Source organism: Anguilla anguilla, chromosome 5, assembly GCF_013347855.1.
Source record: "Anguilla anguilla isolate fAngAng1 chromosome 5, fAngAng1.pri, whole genome shotgun sequence".
Lineage (NCBI taxonomy): Eukaryota > Metazoa > Chordata > Actinopteri > Anguilliformes > Anguillidae > Anguilla > Anguilla anguilla.
The window spans coordinates 35,875,773-35,896,753 of NC_049205.1; the positions used below are offsets into that span (position 1 = coordinate 35,875,773).

Sequence of the window (20,981 nt, forward strand, 5' to 3'; positions counted from 1 at the left end):
CATTTGACCCCCTGTGCGTTGGAGACTTTCTTTTCGGGCTGTGATTGACAGAATGAAAAAACAGAATACGATGCGGTTGATAAATGCATTTTACAAAGTTAACAGGCTGGCGTACCGGTGATTAGGGCTGTTGTCTTTTCTCTTTTTTGTCTTCTTTTTTCATTATCTATAAATAATTGTGCATTATATAATGCACCAGTGACAAAAACAAGTCTTTCTGTCTTGCTGTTCTGTGGTGTGCTTACAATGAGTTTGTTTGTGTGTGTGTGTGTGTGTCTGCCTGTCTGTGTGGATGTATGAGTGTGTGTGTTTTTGTCTGTGTGCGTGCGTGCCTGTGTGCGTGTATCTGTGTGCGTCTGTGTGTGTGTGCACATTCACGCCCGCGTGTGTCAGTGTCTGATGATGATGATGGTGATGTCTCCACAGGTGCTGGAAGCCATTGCTCCCAGTGTGGAGACAGATTCTGAGCCAGAGGAGATCGAGGCTGACACACCTCCAGCCAGCCCTTCCCTCTCACCTGCCAAAAATACCCCACCCTCTACCCCCTCTTCCTCTGTCACAGACCCCCTGGCTCCTGAGGAGAATTCTGGGAAAAGATCCCGCCTTCATCCATCCCCCACTGAGACACTGACTAATACGCCCGTTTTCTCTTCAGATATCGTGTAATTGGCGTGGTTCCCACGGTTACTACAAATATAACCCACCTGCTTTCTCTCCTGCATTCTTTTTTTCCCTCTTTTGGTGTTTCAGTGGCAAAGCGGGGGTCCTCACAGTGATGGATGGGCACTTTTCAGTGGCTATGAAAATGGCTACGTTTTTCCTCATATCAGAGCAAATTAATAATTGAAAATAATCTAACTGGACCGAATAGCATTACTGTTATTGTCCTGTCTTCGATAGCCGAGTTTGATAATGTGTCCGAAATGAAGGCTATAGCAATGTGCCTCTGACTGTTACTTCCGTTTCTCTGAAGCCTGTCTCTGATAGTGCCCTTAGTATTAATCTGTGGCTGTCGCGGTCACTTGCATGTCGTGCGCTCCTGGTCTGCATCCGCTGTGCTGCTGTTCTCGTTGTGAGCTGTTGCGCTTTTTCAGCTTGTCGTTTGCCCTGAAGACGGGGGTTTACTGGGCTTCGCGCGCGAGTCGTGGCTTTCCGCTGTGTCCGGAACCACATTTTTAGTCTTTTTTTTAGGGCTGTTTGTAAGCATGGCTTGTGGAGAGCGCATGAATGCTCCTGGCTCTGTCCGTTAAGCTCTTCTGCGCATCAATTCGCTCTGGTGCTGTTCATACACACATTTCTTTTTTCAAATGAGTATTCGCTTGTGCCTTTTATTATTTATAGATATACCTTCGGCTTTTATGTAGCTGTGTATTGTCCATACATTTCGACATTTCGTTGAATGGACCAGTTGTGCTTTTGCACCACTGGAATTCAGGTCATGACCTTGTTGCTGGGCAGTGAAAGTCCCACCGAGTTAGTTTACATCGAAATCCTTACGTGTTCCTTCATCTACATCTCTCCCCATCACCGTCCCTCTCACAATAACACTGAATTAACAGACTCATTTCAGTCAAAATTGTCTGGATTCATGTTGTCTGTTGTTCTATGGTATTAATGTTAAATGGAAGGGAAAGCATTTTTATTTGCTGCATTGGTTCATTGCATGTTTTGTAACAGTCGTTTGCAGTCCTCACATTGTGCTGTGTCTTGAATAAATGCATTTGTCTTGTTTCTCATTAAAAACTTCATTTCAATGTGTGGCACCATGATTGTGAAAAGTAAGTGTTTTGCCTTTATGGAATTGCAGCATCTGTCTGTGGATACGTGTGTCTCCATGAATTTGTTAGTCCGTCTGAGTGTTGAGTGCACGTAATGTCAGTCTCTTGGCTTTTTTGCTCTGTTGGTTTGTCAGTTGATGTTTGCTAGCATCTATGGCGGTCAGTCAGTGCGTTACTGTCTGTTTTGTCTGTTTTCACTCAGTCAGTCAATCTGTGATTGCAGTTTTGTGTGTTTTTGTTGTCTGTGATACATCTAAAATTCTGTGTTCATCTGTTTTCCGTTATCTGTAAATAATCCTGCATACATTTAAAATTCTGGGTTCAATCAATTTCCATCATAACTCAGTCTAGTTCTGCTTCACTTCATTATTACCTTCGCAGCCTACAACCAGCAGTTGTCCACTGCAGCACACACTCACTACTACCGTGTTGAGTAACCCCCTATTGGGCTGTCCCCAGTTCAAACACTTTTTACCATCCACCGAAGTGTGCAAATACACTTACTTGTTCACTTTCAGGTTTAAAAAAAATATTATGTCAGTTTTATTGCTTGTTTTTGATTGCCCTGAATAGTTTTGTGCATTCACTGACTTTTCTAATGACCTGCTGACTTAGTAAAATGACTTGTATGCGTGAGATCACGCTTCACGTAACTTCTAAGCGGCTTTTATTCCTCCAGAGGTTTTCGTGTATTTACATTACCTGGTTGTTTTTGAGTTTAATCTTATTTTTTGGTTGCAACTCTTTCTTATGGCTCATGCAGCCTGAGACTGCTGTGCGCAGTGAAATACGTTCCGGTGGTTTCCCGCGTGAGCGAGAAACGAATTACCGCATTAGCGAGGAGCACTCAAAACAACAACAAATGGACGGGACCGAAAATGGTCTGTGCTTGGGCAATTTCAACTTGTGAGAAAAATTTCGATCAACCTTTATTTCATCTCGAGAAACCATTGAGGAAGAATTCTCATTTACGACGGTGTCGAGTTACAGAGATTGAAATGGTAAAACAAATGTTGAAACAGTGTGATAAACAAGCCTTTAAAATTTTTAAAACATTTAGCGCGAAAATATTTTTAAGTCAGTAAGGGCAACAGAAAAAGGAAATGGAGGAAATGGTCTTCGTGTCACTTTCGCCAGCTACCCTTAGACAAGCCAGTCTGACTGGGAGGCAGACGCACAGTTCATGAGACATCTCTGCTTCGGTCTGCTGCACCTCTTCATCCGTGAGTTCAGGCTCGAGTAAATTGGGTCCGGAAACATAGCTGAAACTCTTCTGTAGCCAGTAGGTTGTCAGAAACTGTTGTGAATATCCAGAAATACCCTTCATTCCACACAAAAACTGTCAGGGCCAATCTAAAACATCCACAAAAACTCAAGTCGTATTTTTTTTCAACTTCAGAAAGTGAACTGTCCATTTAAATCACTTGTGAGCAAAAAAAGAGAATAGAAATCAGCTGGATGCATTCACCCAGTGTGTAGGGTATCATTCATTCATTCACACATCAAAGCCAAATTAAGAATTCATGTTGATTTGAAGGTTTTATGTTAATGACAACATTTTTCAGCTGATTTTTATCCTGTACAAAATTAGCCCAATGAGGCTGCATGTTTTAATTTATATATCAAAGGAATTTGAAACGCAGTTAACCTATTTAGGCTAGTCAACTGTTAATAAGCATACTACATTTATGCCGCATGCAATGTGGCATAAGACCTAGCCAGTGGCTGATTCTTGCACATTCTTACGCATATAAATGACATTACATTATAAAGCTGTGTGATTTACAGTTTAGAATTTTTTTTAATTTTCTGTTTGCATGTCCTCACCAGACTGCTATGCTATGACTGTTTGTGCAAAATATCAGTGATATGCAATAGTCTTGGACCATGCATGAACATATACTGACCGTGGACCATAAGGACTACGGCCACAAAATCAATTCAACCTCAATTATTTTGTAATTTGGGTAGGCTGGAATGGAAAATGGTTCAGCAAATTGCTCTGCAGGAGACCCATTTAAAAGCAACATACGGTAAACATGCTTTGGAGGGTTCAGTGGTTAATACCACCAAATTATGATATATAGGTTGACCATTATATCTGGAATGTGTATTAAAAATAAAGGTCTTCCCATATATGTGGTACGAGGCATATATCATACAGCATGTACCATACAGTGTGAAAAAAACCTCAATATTAGCTCTCATCGCCACCAAACCATACGACGTGTTGCTGAATACTCCACAGATTAATTACTCCAAGTTTCTTCACAATATATCTTAAGTGTGCTGGAGACGTACCTTTTACAACCTACTTTTTTTTCTCCACCCATACCAGGCACGGTTTTAAAGAAATGAGTTCCAAAGCCATTACAACGTTAGACAAGGCCTGATATGCCTTCCAGATTTTGGGTTGATTGCACACATTTTTGTCTACAGCGCAAAAGGAAAAAGAAAAAAAACTTGGAAAAAACAATAGCTTTTCTGGCCTACAGGCCTGGCATGTAAAATATGAATAAATAGAGTAAATACTGGCAGAAACAATAAGACGCCTGCCCTTCAGGCTTTGAAGCTAAGGAACAGATGGCAGACAATTGTTTGGGGTTCCAAAGTCCATAAAAAGGCAAATATGATTAAATTAACATGCACTGTGTTGAGGTATATTTATATTGCAGTGGGTATTTTTTTTCAAAATTATGCATCCAAACTTGATTTCATGAATGCAATACCACTGCACTTCTGATTTGGTCAGTTGTTATCATGGCTAACTTGCCCTTTTCCCTTGTTTTACCTCCACAATTCCTTTCTAAACTGTGAATGCCAGCAACTTCACAGCACTGAGGATACTGTGCAAGCAGACAATGATGAAGGATTATCATGGCTATTCTACAGTACAACCCCTTGGTTTTTAGAAGTTAAAGAATGATAATAAAATCATTTTTAAAAAGTGTGTTTAAGCAGGAATTCATGAGGTAAGGCTTTATCAGTGGACTGACAGGGACTTATTTGGGAAAGTTGCAGATTTCTTCAGGAAGGTTTTTCCAAGGTGCTTTGGATTTCAGTGTTTTAACATCCAGTCGAAGTCGAGCTTGTTTGGGATTGTCACTACCAGGCAGTGTGATCTTTATCTCATTGTTTTCATTCCTGATCCCTTTTCCTGAAGTTCTCCTTCCCACCTCTCTCTCTCTCCCGCTCTCTTGACTTTCTTCCTGCCTTTTTCACTCCGTCTCTCATCTGAGCCACGCTCTCCACCACGTGGGTTCAGGACCACCTTCCTTCTCCCTTCCTCCCGAGTTCATCCTGCCCTTATCTTTTCCTGCGAGCCTCCACACTTCCCTTTCATCACACCTTTCACCCTCTGCCTCCCTCCCTCCTTCCCTCCCTCCCTTCCATCTCTCCTGTTTCTAAATATAATTCACTTTTTTCACTATTTCTCCGCGCTCCCGGGTAATTCCGTCCGTGAATGAATTGAGGCCCCGCCTCTCTGGCTCGGCAGGTGCTGGAGAACTACAACAAGGGGAAGACGGCCCTGCTGTCTGCGGCCAAGATCATGGTCAGCCCCACAGAGATGGACCTCAACCCGGACGCCATCTTCCTGGCTGCGCCGGCCTCCCAGGAGCCCACACCCACCGCCCACCATCGGAGGAACAGTAGTGTCCGGTCAGTCACATGGGGTGCTTGGGGGGTTGGGGGGTGGGGGTGGGGGGGGGCGTTCAGGTTTGAGTCATTAAATCTCTGAACGTTTTTCCTCTTAATCAGGGACATGGATGGGCATGTGCGTACAACACGTCAGGTTCTTCTGCAACTTAATTAGCTCTTAATTAGTCAAATTTAATTTACTTAGCCTACAATTTTGTTGATCATCCATCACAGCGGAAAGTAGCAAATATACCATTGACTCAGGTATTGTTCTGCAGAGCGTTTTAGGATATACATCTGTGTAGTGGTGTATTTGAATTGTACATGTTTTGTCAGGATTATTGGTTGTGAGGAAAATCTGTAAATATACTAGCTGTCCAGGAATTCAACACACAGGTTAATAGATAATAATATAAACATTCAATATTGCCATGAAGGTATTCAGTTTACTGGTTAGTTTTCAGTAAGCACTAAAAAATAGTAAAACAATATAGTGTCTACTTAAATTTATGGCACTATAATATCAGTATGTGTTAGTGACTAAATAGCATTAACTTATTGAATGAAATGAAATAACCAGTGTATTTCTCAGCTAGTCAACGAGTCCATTATTTTCAGTGACTTATGGACTAAATTATGTTGTTGATGACAAAAGTAGAAAGGCTGGAGCACATCACTCAAAGCTAAGGACATTGTCGTAATATTTTCTCTGGGCTTTTCTCTGTCTGGTCTGTTTATCAGTCTGTCAAGTTGCATATATATTATGCCTCTGCAAGCCTGTTCTTCTGTCTGTGTTCATTAGCGAAGGAGCGTGCAGATGCTATTTGCTGGAAGTATTAACAGTTCCTCTGCCTTCTCTGTCCTCTGTCTGTCTAACTCTGACCCCAGTGCCTTGTTCATGTACAGTAGTGCTTGGTAACCCAGTCCTCCATTCTGACATAGGACTTAGGAGAGCGTAGCGTAGTCTCCAGATTGAGTTGGATAATTGTAACCCCTCTCCCTCCACCCCTCGTTCTCCCTGTTACTGCTTTGCATGGTGTACCGTCTGTTCCTTCTTCTGTTCCTTCTGTTAAACCTCCACCTGTCCCACAATCCCCCCTCTCAACTCAACTCCCGCTATTCTACTTCGCCGTCTCTTTTCCCTTTGTACCCACCCCGTCTGTCTGTGCTTTCGTGCTCGTTCTTCAAAATCCCCCTCCTTTCATTCTTTTCTTCTTCTCTTCCCTCATCTCTTCCTGTTTTCTCTTCTTGCTTTCTACTGACTTTTCGCTCCTCTCCATGTCGCCTGTCCAACCTTCTTCCTTTCGTTCTCACTTTCTGCACGTTCTCTCTCCCGTCCGCTCCTCCCTCGTTCAAATCCCTCTTCCGGCATCCCGTCTTATTCCCTTTGCTTGTCGCCGCTCTGTTCTTCCTCCTTCTTCCGTCCTCCCCTCCCCCCTACCCTGCATCTCTCTACCCTTCCCCTCGTCCTTCCCTCTCTCTCTCTCTTGCTCTCCCCCCCAGCTCCTGCGCTCGCTCGGAGATCTCCCTGAACGGTTTCTCCGAGTGCCCGCCTCCCCCCGTGCCCGTGGTGCTCCAGGCGGCTCAGGAGCGCCTCACGGTGGAGCTCCGGGAGCGGCGGGCCCCGCTGGCCGTGATGGAGAGCCTGTCGGACGCCGAGTCCCTGTACAGCCTGGACTCCCGCCGGTCCTCGGCGGCCCTGCGGGGCTCCCCGAACCTGGGGAGCCTGGGCTTCTCCCTGGGCACGCCCATCCCCGAGGAGAACCCCTCGCTCAGCTCGCGCACCGAGCTGCTGGCGGTCGACTGCCTCGGCCAGGCCTCCGCCGACCACGACCTGGGCGAGAACGGGCCCTACTCCACCCCGCCGGACTCCGGGTCCACGCCCAAGTTCTTCCACCGCCTGTCCCCGGCGACGCCCCGCTTCGGAAACCCCGCCCCGTTGGCCCAGACTGTCCTGGGCCAGCCGGCCGGCCGGGGGACAGCGCGCCCCTCCTCCTGTTCCCCCTCGGAGTCCCCCGTCCCCGCCAGCCCCGAGAGCTCCCCCGCCCCGCCCGTCCGCCTGAGGGCCGGCGGCGGGAGCGGGAAGGAGGAGGAAGAGGAGGAGGGCGAGGGCGAGGACCAGGCGGAGGGCCCGTGGGAGAGGGAAGAGGGGAAAGGAGAGGCGAGGCCGGAGACGGAGCCCGACTCCCCCGCCCGCCCCGACCCCTTGCCCAACGGGGCCCCCAGCCAGGTGGTGCTGGAGTTCGCCCAGTTCCTGGACTCCCTCTTTAAGCTGGACGGCAGCTCGCCCCCGCTGGAGCTCTCGGACGGGGAGTCGGAGTCCGGGCGGGGCTCGTACGGCCAGGAGGACGGGCCGGGGGAGGGGCAGCCGGCCGACGAGCGGGTCCTGCTGGCCCGCGCCACGCTGGAGCCCAACCTGGTCCCCAAGCCCCCGCGCACGTTCGCCGGGTCCGCCGACCCCTCCTCCGGCATCTCCCTCTCGCCCTCCTTCCCCCTCTCGTCCTCCGGCGAGCTCAACGACCTTTCGCCCGCCGACGGGGCGCCGCCCGCCCTGCACCCGCTCCGAACTACTGCCGCGCCCCCCTACCCCGGAGAAAACACCCTGTCGTCCATGGTCTGACTCTCCCTGCCCTTCTCTTCTCCATTCCATCCCTTCTTTTCCCCCTTCACTGAATGCCCAGGACTGAACCGGGCTCTCCCTGCGTCCCTTTCACTCCCTCTATCAGTCAGAGCACTCATTGGGACCTCTCTGTAATGTATCATTGTACAGTACAAGCAGATGCAAGCAGAGACACCGGTGTATAACCGGTTATTTCTTTAATACCTGACTTCATACTACAGAAATCCGATACAACAGGGGTTACAGTGTGCGGAAACCATTTTATCGCTTCCAAGCCGCCCGCTGGAAGCCAGTTGTCGTGCCTGGTATTAATGAGTTGTTTATTTATTATCATTTCTCCTCGTTTTTTTTATGCAGAAAATGTATCCGACAATATCGACTGCCGTGAAACTTTTTTTTGCCTTGCCAGGTGTGGTAGGGCAGTGCACATTTTACAAATTTTCGGAGCAGTCAGTCCGTCGCCGAGGCCAGTATGGCCAACGGGTTTTCGTGCAAGCGAGTTGCTGCAAGCAGAACAATCCGGAGACCTTAGGTCAGGAATCGTCGATGTGGGAACCCGACCGACGCGCGTCGAGTTCAGAAGTCGTGCCATATTGCGTCCCCGCAGGGAGCAGCTTACCGAAGCTTACCTTTTCCGCGTGGACGCTCGCGCTCGAATGGCAGGGCCTGAAAACCGGCGCGCGTAGTGCGGAGGTGAGAGCACAATGAAGTTTGACCGTACAATGCATGTTGGCGTGACCCTTTAAAAGCCCGTTCCTTCAGCGAAAAGACTAGCCTCTGTAGGAAACTGCAGAGGACGTACCTCCATCGTTGTGAACCTGTGGACCTAGCTCAAAGTGCTATCCTTATGAAGCACTCTTAATAATGTTCTTGACATGGCACTCCTGTTGATGCATCTTATTTGTGCTTGCATGACAGCACCTAAAAAGGCTTTGGGAGCCAATGGCGGTGCTATAGCAGTTTTTTGATTTGTGTTTTAAATTAGTTTAATATTTTTAGAGTCAAGAGGCTGTGAACTGTACTGGGGCTTGTTACTTCCCCAGAGCCAAAGGGGCCTCTGCCCCCCCACCCCCACCCCCTTCCACCCCAGCTCCATGGCCAATTCACTGACGAATCATTGTAAATCTCCGGAACATTCTCGTTCATTCCTTCTCGTGCCCCTGGAGTAGAGGTCTGCGTGGAGCTAGAGATGAGGCCTGACCCAAACCAGCTCGGCAAGGTCTAGCCAAATTTTAAGCCGGAACTTGACAGAACCCAATCACTGAAATAGCAAGCCGCAAACACCGTACAGCACAATAGAAAATAACGCAGTGTTTCCGACTGGAATGCTGCTAGTGAAGGTGCTTGCGATCACAGAACGCTTCTGCCGGTTAGCGATTGACAACAACGTAAAGCAAAGCTTCCGGTTTTTGTAGTGTACTTTTGTGCTCAACTAGTAAGTTGAAACTGCCACATTTGAGCTTCCACACTTATTTTTTGAACTTTTTTCCTGTTAAACAGGTCGTGTTAAGTTCGTCACATGCACCTCTGCAACAGACAGCAACATCCTCTTTCTTTCAGTATTTATTTGCATAAAGTATTAGTATGTTTGTAAAATGGAGGAAAAGTTTATATTTTACGATGAAAGCTAGCTAGCTTTAGCACCGTTTTTCCTTCTGTTAAATGTTACATTAACCATTTTATTTCTGCTGGGCTGTCAGATACAGATGTTTTAATTTGCTGTTTGAACATAAGGATACACTTTCAAAACTGAAAGTTTAGCTCCATTGTTATCAATTGTTGATAACAGAATTGTTGGTACCCTAAATGTTTGTGAACTTCTGGGTTGGCAGTGGGCCCGTACCCAATCTAACCTGAGTTAAAAATTACCCGATTGGCCCGATTACCGGCCCAATCACAGCGTACCTAAGGGGCGATTGGGTTCCGGGCAGGATGCAGACCTCTGCTACTGAGTAATGAGAAAAGGGCACTTCCCCAGTGGAGGGGACAGTTGTCCCACCCCACTTCACGCCCCACCCAGTACTGGCCTCCTGAGTTATTAGAAATGGATACTCCCACACACACAGATGCCAAGGAGACAGACCCCCCATCCCAGCCCACCCTACCCCACCCCACAGAGCCTATTTTGGCTGAATCACAGGATATGCAGCAAAGTGCTCTCTGAATTTTTTAAGCCATGAGAAAATGTTGTGCAAACCTAATGCTGGGGTCAAGATGATGTAAAATCTTTGCCCCCTCAAGCAAGCAAACTGCCAGCCTACAAAAGTGATTCCCTGCTTTAGCGTCAAGGTAGAAAGGAGAGGGAAGAAAAAGAAACAATTAAGGGACAGTGAAGAGATAGAAAGACAGAGGGTGACAGCATAATTCCTCAGGTTTAAAAGGAGGAAATTGAGTGATATGCAAAGATAACAGAAACTGAAGAATTTGTAAAGGAAATGGTGTGCTTTGTCATGTGAAGATTTATTGATTAAGGTTTAAAATGTTACGTTATTAAAAAGTGATAGGAAACAAAAAAATATACATAATTGTTTGATGGTTCCTTGAAGGGTTGGCCTGTTTGTGTTTTGGTCAGTATTATGCTTTATTGTGTGTGATAGGGTAGATAGAACATTTTATTGTGGCAGAATCGTCCTTGCCTTCGAGAGAACCTCTTAAAACATCCAACCCGCGAATACACAGATACTCCTGCCAAGACCCCATGGCAACATCTCTTGTGTTTGTGGCATTTTCATATTTTATGTGTCTGTGGGTGTCTACGGTGAAGAAGCTGGACACACGAAATAGACTTGCACAACTGCCACGCCACATGCCGGGTCCATACCGGTTTTCGCTCGCCCGAGGTTCGCTGAGAGGAACGGTTGCATGCCGTGAACAGTCTGGCATGTCGATCGTTTAGCCGCTGCTCGCGAGAACTGGCCTTAGCGCGGTGCCGGCTACAGCGCTGCCGTTGCTTCCGGGTACGACTCGTCGCCGAGGTAACCCCCAGTCCAGGAGCCGGCTCGTTGCCTTCGCGCGTATCCCACTGCTGCCACCAGATGGCTCTTTACGCTTTCGGGTGCCAAGTTACCTGCAAAATAAAAAAATAAAAAAAATCAATAAAAACCCGCCCCAGGTCTCAGATAGGAGAGATTTCATTGCATTCTGACGGAGTTGGTTTTTTTCTCGAAATGTTCTGGTCGTCGGCGTGTTTTTTGGACTGGACTTGAAAGAAGGAGCGTGTCCTTCTCTTTTTCGCTGCACATTTTCTCAAACGAGGAATCTCCATATCTTTGGTTTTTTTTTTTTTTTAAATGCGTAATCGTTTGTTGCATTATTTATTGCTACTTAATGATCATTTACTAGTCACTGTATAATTATTACCATTGGATTTGCCTTTTTTATGATTTGAGTGGAGTATCTTGAGGTGAGGGATTTCTTACAGAAATTCCTTGAGGATCTTGATTGCTCCCGGAAGGGAATGTTGCTGATGGTCCAAGTGGAAAGGAACTGCGGTGTACCATGGTGGTCTGTGACAGAACATCCTTACAATTACACTAAACTACAGGGGACATCATTCTGCACAATCTCTTTTCTGACCAAACTATTTCACCATGATCTTTGGTGTGTGAAGGGCACTATAGGCAGTTATAAGTGTATCATATTGCAATTACTATATTACTTGTCAGTGTCCCCTTGTGCCACATAGGACTTACCATGGTACAGTTTTCACCACAGCCCTGTACAGCACTGTCTACTTTGTGTAATTATTTATATATGTAAGTGTCTTGTTTACAATTATTGTAAAGAAATGAAACCCCATAGGAAGTAATGTAGTAAGAAATCCTATATGCATTATAATACTGACTTTATTTTAAAAAAGATCTATATCGATAGTGATATTAAAAATATGTATGAAGAAATTACTCTATATAGTGAGAGATTTATGAGATCTATTAAGTTAGACAGAAATCTATGTTGAGAAAGAAATATAAGTCCATTATGTCTCAATTAAGTCCATGTTTACCTGGTTTGCACCCCCCCCCCCCCATCCTAGAATGAGAATGTATCAAATACCCTCACCCACTGCCCTGCCTGTAACAGAATAAAGACAAAGCAATTTTAAACAAAACGTTTAAAAGGAACAAAACGCACCACTTGTCTTTTGTTTATTCACTACTGTGATTACTTGATGGTTATCTGTGTTGCGAGAGTGTCAGTTATACATCAGACTATGAAGCCAAAATACAAAAATTTCTAATTATAATGAAAATATCAGCTGTTTATACTACTAAGGCAAGAATCTGCAGCATATGACAGGGGTAGGCTAGTTTTGTTGTACTCACTACTGTAAGAATATTGCGTGCTCCCCCTAGAGGTTTTCATTAAATACTGCAACTTTAGTGGTGGCACCATGTTATGAAAAACAATGCAATATACAGACAGGTGATTTTAATTTTGACTCAGAAATAGGCATTCAGAAAACATTTAATTGATAAGTCTGTTCACTCTATGAAACACTTGTTTTAGTGTTGAGAAGCACAGTAAATGCACTCTGTGGTCCAATGATTCATAGAACATTCCACTGGGCCTGCTTACAAGAAAGCAGACCACAGAAATACACGACATAGGCCAAACATTTCACATCTGAAGTAGTGAAAGTACTGCAGCATGACAAAATGGAAAAATAATGGTGGTGGTGATGATGATGAAGATGATTGCTACTACTATTACTCCTACTACTACTACTACTACTAATAATAATAATAATAATACATTATTTAATTAAAATAACAGCAGTATTAATCATAATAATGTGGATTACATTTATATAGCTCCTGCAAAAATCTCAAAATGCTTTTCAGCAAATGGCTCAACTTGGCATCAATGTTCAGCAACCACCTGGATGTCTATCCCTCAAGTACAGTGTCACACGTGCCGTATAATACGTTTATTCTCTCATACAGACACACATACAGTCCACAAAGCCTGATATATCTTGGAATGCGGTGCCTACTGGGAACATTAAGTATGAGGGAACACACCTGTCAGAAACCAAGGGAGGGGGAGTGGGAAGACACGGGGCGATAGTGGTTCTCCAGGGCTATCGCTAATACGCTTGCACCAAGGGAATTGTCTTCGCTATCAGCCAGGAACACAGACAACTGGACATTTGTGCTGCAGACTGTAATACACTGCTGATGACATATTCTCACCAAACAGTGGGTCAAAAACGTATTTCGAGTACTTTAACTCTTTAGATGCCAGTAAAAATTGAAAACACCCCTGCAAATCCCTGAGAATTTTTAGTGAAACATTTGTGGACCAGAGCCTACAATGATAGAAAATAATGATTAAGCTAGATGTTTCTTAAAATCTTTTTAAGTAACTAGAAGGATTTTATGCTGGTGTTTAAAGTGAACATTTTTAAGTAATTGTTTGATCCAGATTGGTTAGACACAGTCACTCATAGACAGTAAAATTTGTTCCATGCTACTGTATTTGCAATTCCTCACAAATAAAAAATATAAATATTTGTCCCATTCTGCAACCGTTTTTCTTTTTTAGTGTACAGTATGAGTTATATTCACTATAATAATTGTCACGTTCTTGTAATTATAGCGTACTACTGACCCAAATTGCAGATACCCATTGACTTTACAGCTGTTTACCATTTTGTGTGAAGTGAACCATGATATAATAACAGAAATAGGTTACTTAACATGACTCATCATTAATTCCTATAGGGATGGCCTTCACGTAATATAGTAGCAGCGAGTCACTCTTACTGGGACTATGTGGTTGTCTTTTACGTCCGCTTTGAACTTTAACATTTTTATTTCATTTATTTGTGCCATTTATTTTTCACTATTAGGCAAATTCTTCCTTCCAAACTAGCTTCTGAAAATGTTAGTGATTCAAAAAGACTTGTGGGATGTCACAGCCAGTGTGAACGTATAATGCTTGTTAGCTGATTTTATTTCTTTACAATCTGAATGTTAAAGATCCTGTTAAGAAAATGTGTACGGCTATGAACATGCACGATGTAGCTAAAGGACCACGCCACTAGTTAGCCCTCATTGGCCTGGAGGCTGAACTTTGAGCCCAGATGTTGCAGCACACAATTTGTATTCATACACGCATGCAGTCACACACATCGTTGTGACCCTTCCACTCTCGTATACGCACACACCAGAATGAACTGCATTAAGGAGCCCAGCTGTTTCATTGTCATTTGCAGTCTCTATCTCTCTCTTTCTCGCTTCTGTCCTCCCAAACAATCTGCGCAGTGTGACTGAGAGAACGGAGGTGTTGTTCTGGGAAAACAGAGGAAAAAGAGAGAAGGAGACAGAGGAAGGGAGGGGGGGAAAAGATGATCCAGCTGTGACTGTCAAGACAACAAAGCTGCATCTCACTCGGAGGGGGGAGGGGGTTTGCAGAAGGGGCGCACACAGTGGCATTGTTTTACCAAGGCGAGATTGGGGTACTGTAACATAAACTGATGAGAACTGGACGATGTACCTGCCCAAACTCCATTTCCCAGCGTGTGGTTTCCACGGTGAACATCTAACCAATAAGATTTCCCCAGTTTCAGTAAAATCAGAAATAACCGTTAAACAGCACATCGATGGCGTATTACTGCCCAGCTATGGTGCCGGAAGGGCATAGAATGGACCCTGTGGAGTGTGGCATTGTGACAGTGTTCTTGTGTGTATTGCGTCAGGTCTAAGAGCTTTAAAACCAACATAATGGGACAATCTGACCCCAACTCCAATATCAGGTGGATGCTATCTTCCTAGATATGGAATGTACAGTCAATTAACTCTCATTCTTCATTTGCCGTTATAAAGTCACATATTGATCACTGAAAGAATAAAGTTTGTGATCATCAAAATGACTGATAAGGCATGTTGTAGCATGAATTTTGCAAATTCCAAATCCACTACAGTGCATTTGCATATTCATCTCATCTTATAAGACGTGCATACATTGACATGCATGCTTCCAAAGACCACATCAATAACAGCAACATTACTGGTGAGAAACATACTGAAATCTGAAAATAATAATTTGTTGAACAATTTTTTTCAGGAAAGTATTTCTAATTCAGCATTTACAAATTGATGTAAATAAAAATTCCTAATAAATGGCCTCGGAACAAGCTACACAGTGACATATTTTTGCTCGCCAGTGACGTTTTTTTATTAGTCACAACCCCTGGAATACTCGTCACATTAAGTGGCTTAACCCGACCGCTACTTTAAGGTATAGCAACTGGAACTGAATGATTATCACGAATTAGTGCAAGATAACGTCCGTTACGAATATGACGTCCTGAAGACACCTGTCGCTGCTCCTCTTCCACATGCACGCGATTTGCACGGTGTCTCCGTTTTGTGCAGTTCACCTAAGGAGATACACGAGGGAGCGAGAAAGACAGTTACAGAGACAGAGGGTGAATGACAGGAGATCTTGCTACTATAATACAGTGCCTGACGTCGCTTTTACAGTCCTTTCAGTGATTAGAGAAACATTAATAAATAGGGAATCTAGACTCAATTCATTATTATTAAAGTAGACTCCATCTTTATGACAGGCAGTTTTAGCAACAAAATTATGAGCTTGGAGCGGAAAAACTGCGGTTTGTTGTCAATTACCCCATATTAGTTACAGGAGGGTACACTGGGCTTCTAATTCTGATTGTGCAAGAACTCGCTTGATAGAGGGACGGAAGGACAAAGGGAAAACGAACTACGAGTGAACAGGGTATGGAGATACCTGGGAACTCAGGTTAATTAAGTAACTTACGTCAATATTTCCGTTATAGGCTACATCATACAAATGAAAAGGGAATAGTCGTTAAACATCGGGAAAGAGAAGCTGCTTTCAGAGCATAACCTGGCATTGGAGCAGCATTTCTACTGGGAGCAGCTCCCTAGGGAGAGCAAGAGAACGAGTTGGGAAATTTGGAAAACACTCGTCGGGATGTACTTGTGGTAGATCCCCGATCTACACAGCCCTGATTCGGTCTGGAGCGGGATACGTTCATGGATTTTTCGAAGGAGACTCGCTAGGATGGACGTGGTTGATGAAACAGAAGCCTTGCAGAGATTTTTTGAAGGTAAGGCTTCTGTTAGTATTTCGCTATGCTTGGTCTATTTAGTTGTTTCGGAAGGCGCGACCCACACCTGAACGGAGCTAGCCGCCCTTAGCGCGCCGCTTCTTTCAAAATGTGAAAATATAGAAGTAAATTAATCGACAAAGAAAAAAAAAATAGGAAGAGTAATTTCCCACCCATCAACCTATCCGGATGTTTGTAATCTGGAATTATATGTGAAAAATTATGAGTATATATATTAAGAAATTATGTTCTAAATTACACGCGCACGCATACATTTTTGTTACCGTGTTTTGGTGTTTTTATACGATGGCTGATAATACGCATATCTTACTGTTATTCTCATAATCATCATCTTTGACTTCTTATAAAGTGTGCATATCTTTCCTTTTTTAATACTTACTCTGGTATTGGCCATCAGTGTAGCTACCAACCAGCCCACAAGTGGCAGGTCAGGTTAACATAAGAAAGTTATATCAGTTGGTCAGATTGTTTACGATCAGTCTTGCCGTTGTTTAAATTCATCAGATCACGGTAGACTCATGTAGCATTTTGAAAGGTGTTTCAAAATAAAATTGGGTAGGCTACATGCTGTGTGTGCGTAAAGACAGATACGATAAACATGTTGCAGTGTTGTCAGTTAAAGCGTTTTAAGGTAAACGTGTGTAATGTTTGGCTTTTAGGGTTTTTTTTTATTTATTTTACTAATTCCACAACAGGTGTTTAACTATACTTATACACGGGTCATAACCCTCTTTGTGTAAAGGGCAGTAAATTTTGTACTTGGCTGTTCCACGGCATCCAGTAAACGCACCACAGAAGAGCTTATTAAGGTTAAAGAAGGATGGGTAAGCAATAGAAAGTGGAGTGGGTGGTGTGGATCACGCATTTTGTTACTGAATATACAGAGAAAGACTGCGTGATAAAGACGGGGTTGGGACTTAGGAGAGAACGGTTAAGTATTGGACAAACGAGGGATGGGGAACTATGAGAGTGAGAGGAACGGCGAGAGAGTACAGAGGTTGAGAGGATGAAGGAGTGGGGGATGGAGTTCAGAAGGTGGAGGAGGAGGAGAGGGGGAAAGTAGAGGAATGCATGTACGAAAAGATAAATGATGTGTTTTGTAATGAGCGAAGCAGGGCTGCACAGAGAGATAGAGCAAGAGAAAGAGAAAGAGGCAGGGAGAGAAGAGAGAGAGAGAGAGTAATCTGTCATAAAATATGATATATCCCAGCTGAACAGCATCTACTGTATATTCCAAAGTTTTGCCACAGTTTAAAATCTTTTCAGCACACTCCCTACTTTGAGTCTCAATTATAGCTCTCTCGGCTGAGTGTTGCCAAGGTACTCTTCACTCCAGTAGTTGCCCCAATACCTCTCACCTCCAACTCTCATAGCTCATCTGCCATACTTAACAGTAACAACAATTTTACTCAAACTGGAGCAATACCTTTCACGACATTTCTTTATAATGCCATGCTCTCCTCTATTAGTGCCCTACTAGTAGTAATGCACAAGCTGATGCTTGCCATTCATAAGTATACATTTTCAGTACTTTTTCAAACAGAAGTTATAAATAGTTGTTTCCAAGAGAGTGTAAGTTGCAGTTTTACGGTGTTTGTTGTATGCAGTGGCTTTGCTATTTTCCAGGTGCTTTCTAGTAAGAAAGTATAATCAGATTTACTGAAAATTTTAGCTCTTTATGAACTTGTTGATTTACCTAACAGACCTTATCCTGGCATCTGCATTTAGACATCTAAGAAGATGGCTACCATACCAGAGGGAGTGTTTGTGACTGGTATTATTTGTATTGATTACTCATGACGGATACTTAAAATGAAGACATGAGTAACCAACAAGGGAACCATTTTGAATGTTAAGCCTTGAACTTCATAAGTTATGAAAGCATGGAGTAATAGACAGATAACTAAACTATGAAAGGCAACTATCTTCATTACTGTCTATCATAAGCGGCTTAAATGGATACACTTGTCATCTACATTTGCCATATTCGTATCAGTCGGGCTAACAGACTTTAGCCTGGATTCAAATACTTTTCTATCATGACAAATTGAGTTTTCATCACTATTAAATGTGGGTGTTTTTTAAATTCACAAACACAGTTTGGTGAGTTCACTACAATGCATTTTAAAAAAGGACTACATTGTCAACAAGTTGTATTTATTTTTCAAGTCCAGATTGCGGACACTTGTTTATTGAATAAATGCTTTAGTAAAATATTCAGTGTTCATTTACATTCCAATCCAAAATGGATGAAATCTACACTGATAAAGTACATTTGGACTCATGTAAATGAACACTGAATGTTTTACTATATATGTAGGTTTTTGTTTTCTGCAATGAGAAATGAAATATTTTCTGGTGTGTGATTTTTTGTGTTCTTGTAGCTCTTATTATATGCATTTTATATTTTATGCTATGGGAATCATTTAATTAAAAAAATTATAATGATCATGAAATAGATACTACTATAATCATTCCCTCAGAATTATCTTAATCACTGGAAGCAAGGCAATGATGGTGGTATAATTGCCTTGATAATGATGAAGCTAGTCTAATAAGCAATACTGCTTATTAGACTAGCTTAGACTAGCTTCCTTATTTTCATGATGAGGCATTCCTTAGGTTTAAAAACATTAGTGAATGATGAGAAGGCATGAGTGTTTGCTACTGGTGTGGCGTGCGGTAATTGGGAAGAGACTGTTCTCAGTTCACAGTGCAGACTTGGCTGCATATATTGCGCTGACCCCTATCTGTCTATCAATGTGTGTTTTCATTCCTGAGGTCATAAGAAAAGCGCTGTGATGGTACATTTCGGTCAAAAAATTCAGTTTTTCTTTAACTCATTTCAAAGGCGTAATTCACACAGCTTTAACTGAGGATTAGCTGTGACAACCTAATGCTTATTTCATTTGCTTGAACATTTTACTGTCTTCTCATTTATACTGTCTTGTGTATTTGTGTGTATTTTCATTCCCGTATGCTGCTCTCACTGTATGTTGAGGTTCCACTTGAAAAAGAGGCATATATCTCAATATATTTCTCTGGAATACATAAATAAATAAATACATGTTATGGCAATAACTCAACTTTAAAACTGATATTGACTTGATATTGAGGATGAAGTGGCAAATATTTCGGATATATTTTTAACATGTCAACGTTATTTGTAAAGTTTTTAATAATTAATTAATTAATTAAATTTTTTTTTACATATCGTGTTTCTTTTTTAAGTTAAGGCTTTATTGCATTCTTATAATGAATGAAATCTTTGTAAGATAGGGGCAGCATTTACAGTTAACAGATGGTTACAGTTTATGTGAATAGTAAACCCTGGGCTGTGGTGTTTAACCACTTCATGTAGTATGCGTTAATAACAGTGGACCCTTTAGTATACAGGGAAAGTCAGAAAAAATAAAAATTTTTTTTACAAAAGACACAATTCACACTTCTTTGCGTAGACATTAAATGTCATGGCTTTATTTTGAAATTGGTTTGCTAACTAGAGCTGGAAGTCTATTTGTTACTTTTAGAGATACAGAGTCTCTTATCAGTGTGTTAATAAGTAGGCCTATGGCCCTCATGCTGTGAGATGGATGTGCAAATGATGGAACAGAACTGGCTATTAAGAATATATTTTCTCTCTTCCAGTCAATTTCACATCTTTGATGTGTACGTTAAGTAGTAGCACTGGCTTTGAATACATTACATTTTCTAAAACTCAGATGGGATATTATGAGCACAAAACAGGGCTGCACCTTACCTCACTATGTAGGTTATCTTTCTTGGAAAATGGGAGTTTAAAAGTTTATTTTTTTGATTTGGTTATCTCTATTCCACAGAAGCCCGCTAGACTGTTATCAGTTACAAAGAGCCAAAACTACACTTCTTTTGCCATTCATCAGTGAGATGTTTGTAATATGGTGGTAAAGTCATATTAAAATAAAAATATTTTTAAAAAATAAATATTTTTCATTGGTTACCTCTCCTGAATTAGTCATCTCACTACTCAAATTATTTTTGTGAAAAAAAAGCATTTGTGTTAAGAGGAAATTTGGTGTGGGGTTCATACCTGTGACTAATTGTTTCTTCCTTTACAGTATTTACCGAACGTAGAGCTGTAAGATAAAACTTTAAGTGGCTGTCCTTAAGTGGCTTTATCAATCCAACAATGCACCACACCAACCCGGTTAAATTTCCTTATGGTTAACAATATAAATCATTCAATAATTTGGCTTTGATTCAATCCACATTTCTCATTGTCATTGACTTCATAATAAATGTAAGTGTCAGTTGTTTCCTACATAAACCGTGTTTGTGTTTAAAAAATGCATTCAACTGTGAATCAAAGTTTGGGGCAAATATTGACTAAATCTAGTCCTGTATCTTTCTATCATTTTAAAGCCATGGTCCTTTGATAACTGGCAACATTTCCAGAGCAGACATTAATACAAATATAATTACTGGTGTGTCCTAACAGGTGTTCTACTGGAGATTCTATCAGTCCTAGTACATTATATCATTTAATGAGAGCAGCCCTTATGGAAATGGAACAGGCAGAAATATACTGTAAATATGTCGACTTTTTGGGAAAGTAAAAATCTCAATATATTTTATTACATTTTATTTTTTTAAAAACATCATCTATGAAGAGCAATAATATTTATCCACATCCATAGCGTTGAAATTTCTTTTGTGATCTTGATGGGATATTTTATTTTGATGTATTTCGCTACATTGCATGAGTGTAAGGGAGTAGTATTGTGTATTGATTACTAGTGCTCTTAACTGAGCTTACCTGGGTGACAATATGTGTTGGATGTATGGT

General features: G+C 42.4%; 2 protein-coding genes across 4 annotated transcripts in view; both read left to right on the forward strand.

Moving 5' to 3' along the window:
* dagla (diacylglycerol lipase, alpha) overlaps positions 1–12,167 on the forward strand; it is a 47,850-nt gene extending 35,683 nt beyond the window's left edge. Inside the window, exons 19-20 of the mRNA XM_035418542.1 lie at positions 5,275–5,438; positions 6,921–12,167. Coding sequence (XP_035274433.1) covers positions 5,275–5,438; positions 6,921–8,037 — 1,281 coding nt within the window. The 3' untranslated portion in view covers positions 8,038–12,167. The remainder of the gene's footprint in view (positions 1–5,274; positions 5,439–6,920) is intronic.
* A 3,067-nt stretch (positions 12,168–15,234) lies between these two features.
* myrf (myelin regulatory factor) overlaps positions 15,235–20,981 on the forward strand; it is a 51,535-nt gene continuing 45,788 nt past the window's right edge. For 2 of the 3 annotated variants that reach the window (XM_035419584.1, XM_035419587.1), the window contains exon 1: positions 15,235–16,135. In XM_035419584.1, coding sequence (XP_035275475.1) covers positions 16,090–16,135 — 46 coding nt within the window. In that variant the 5' untranslated portion in view covers positions 15,235–16,089. The remainder of the gene's footprint in view (positions 16,136–20,981) is intronic. The other variant, XM_035419585.1, reaches the window with a different exon arrangement.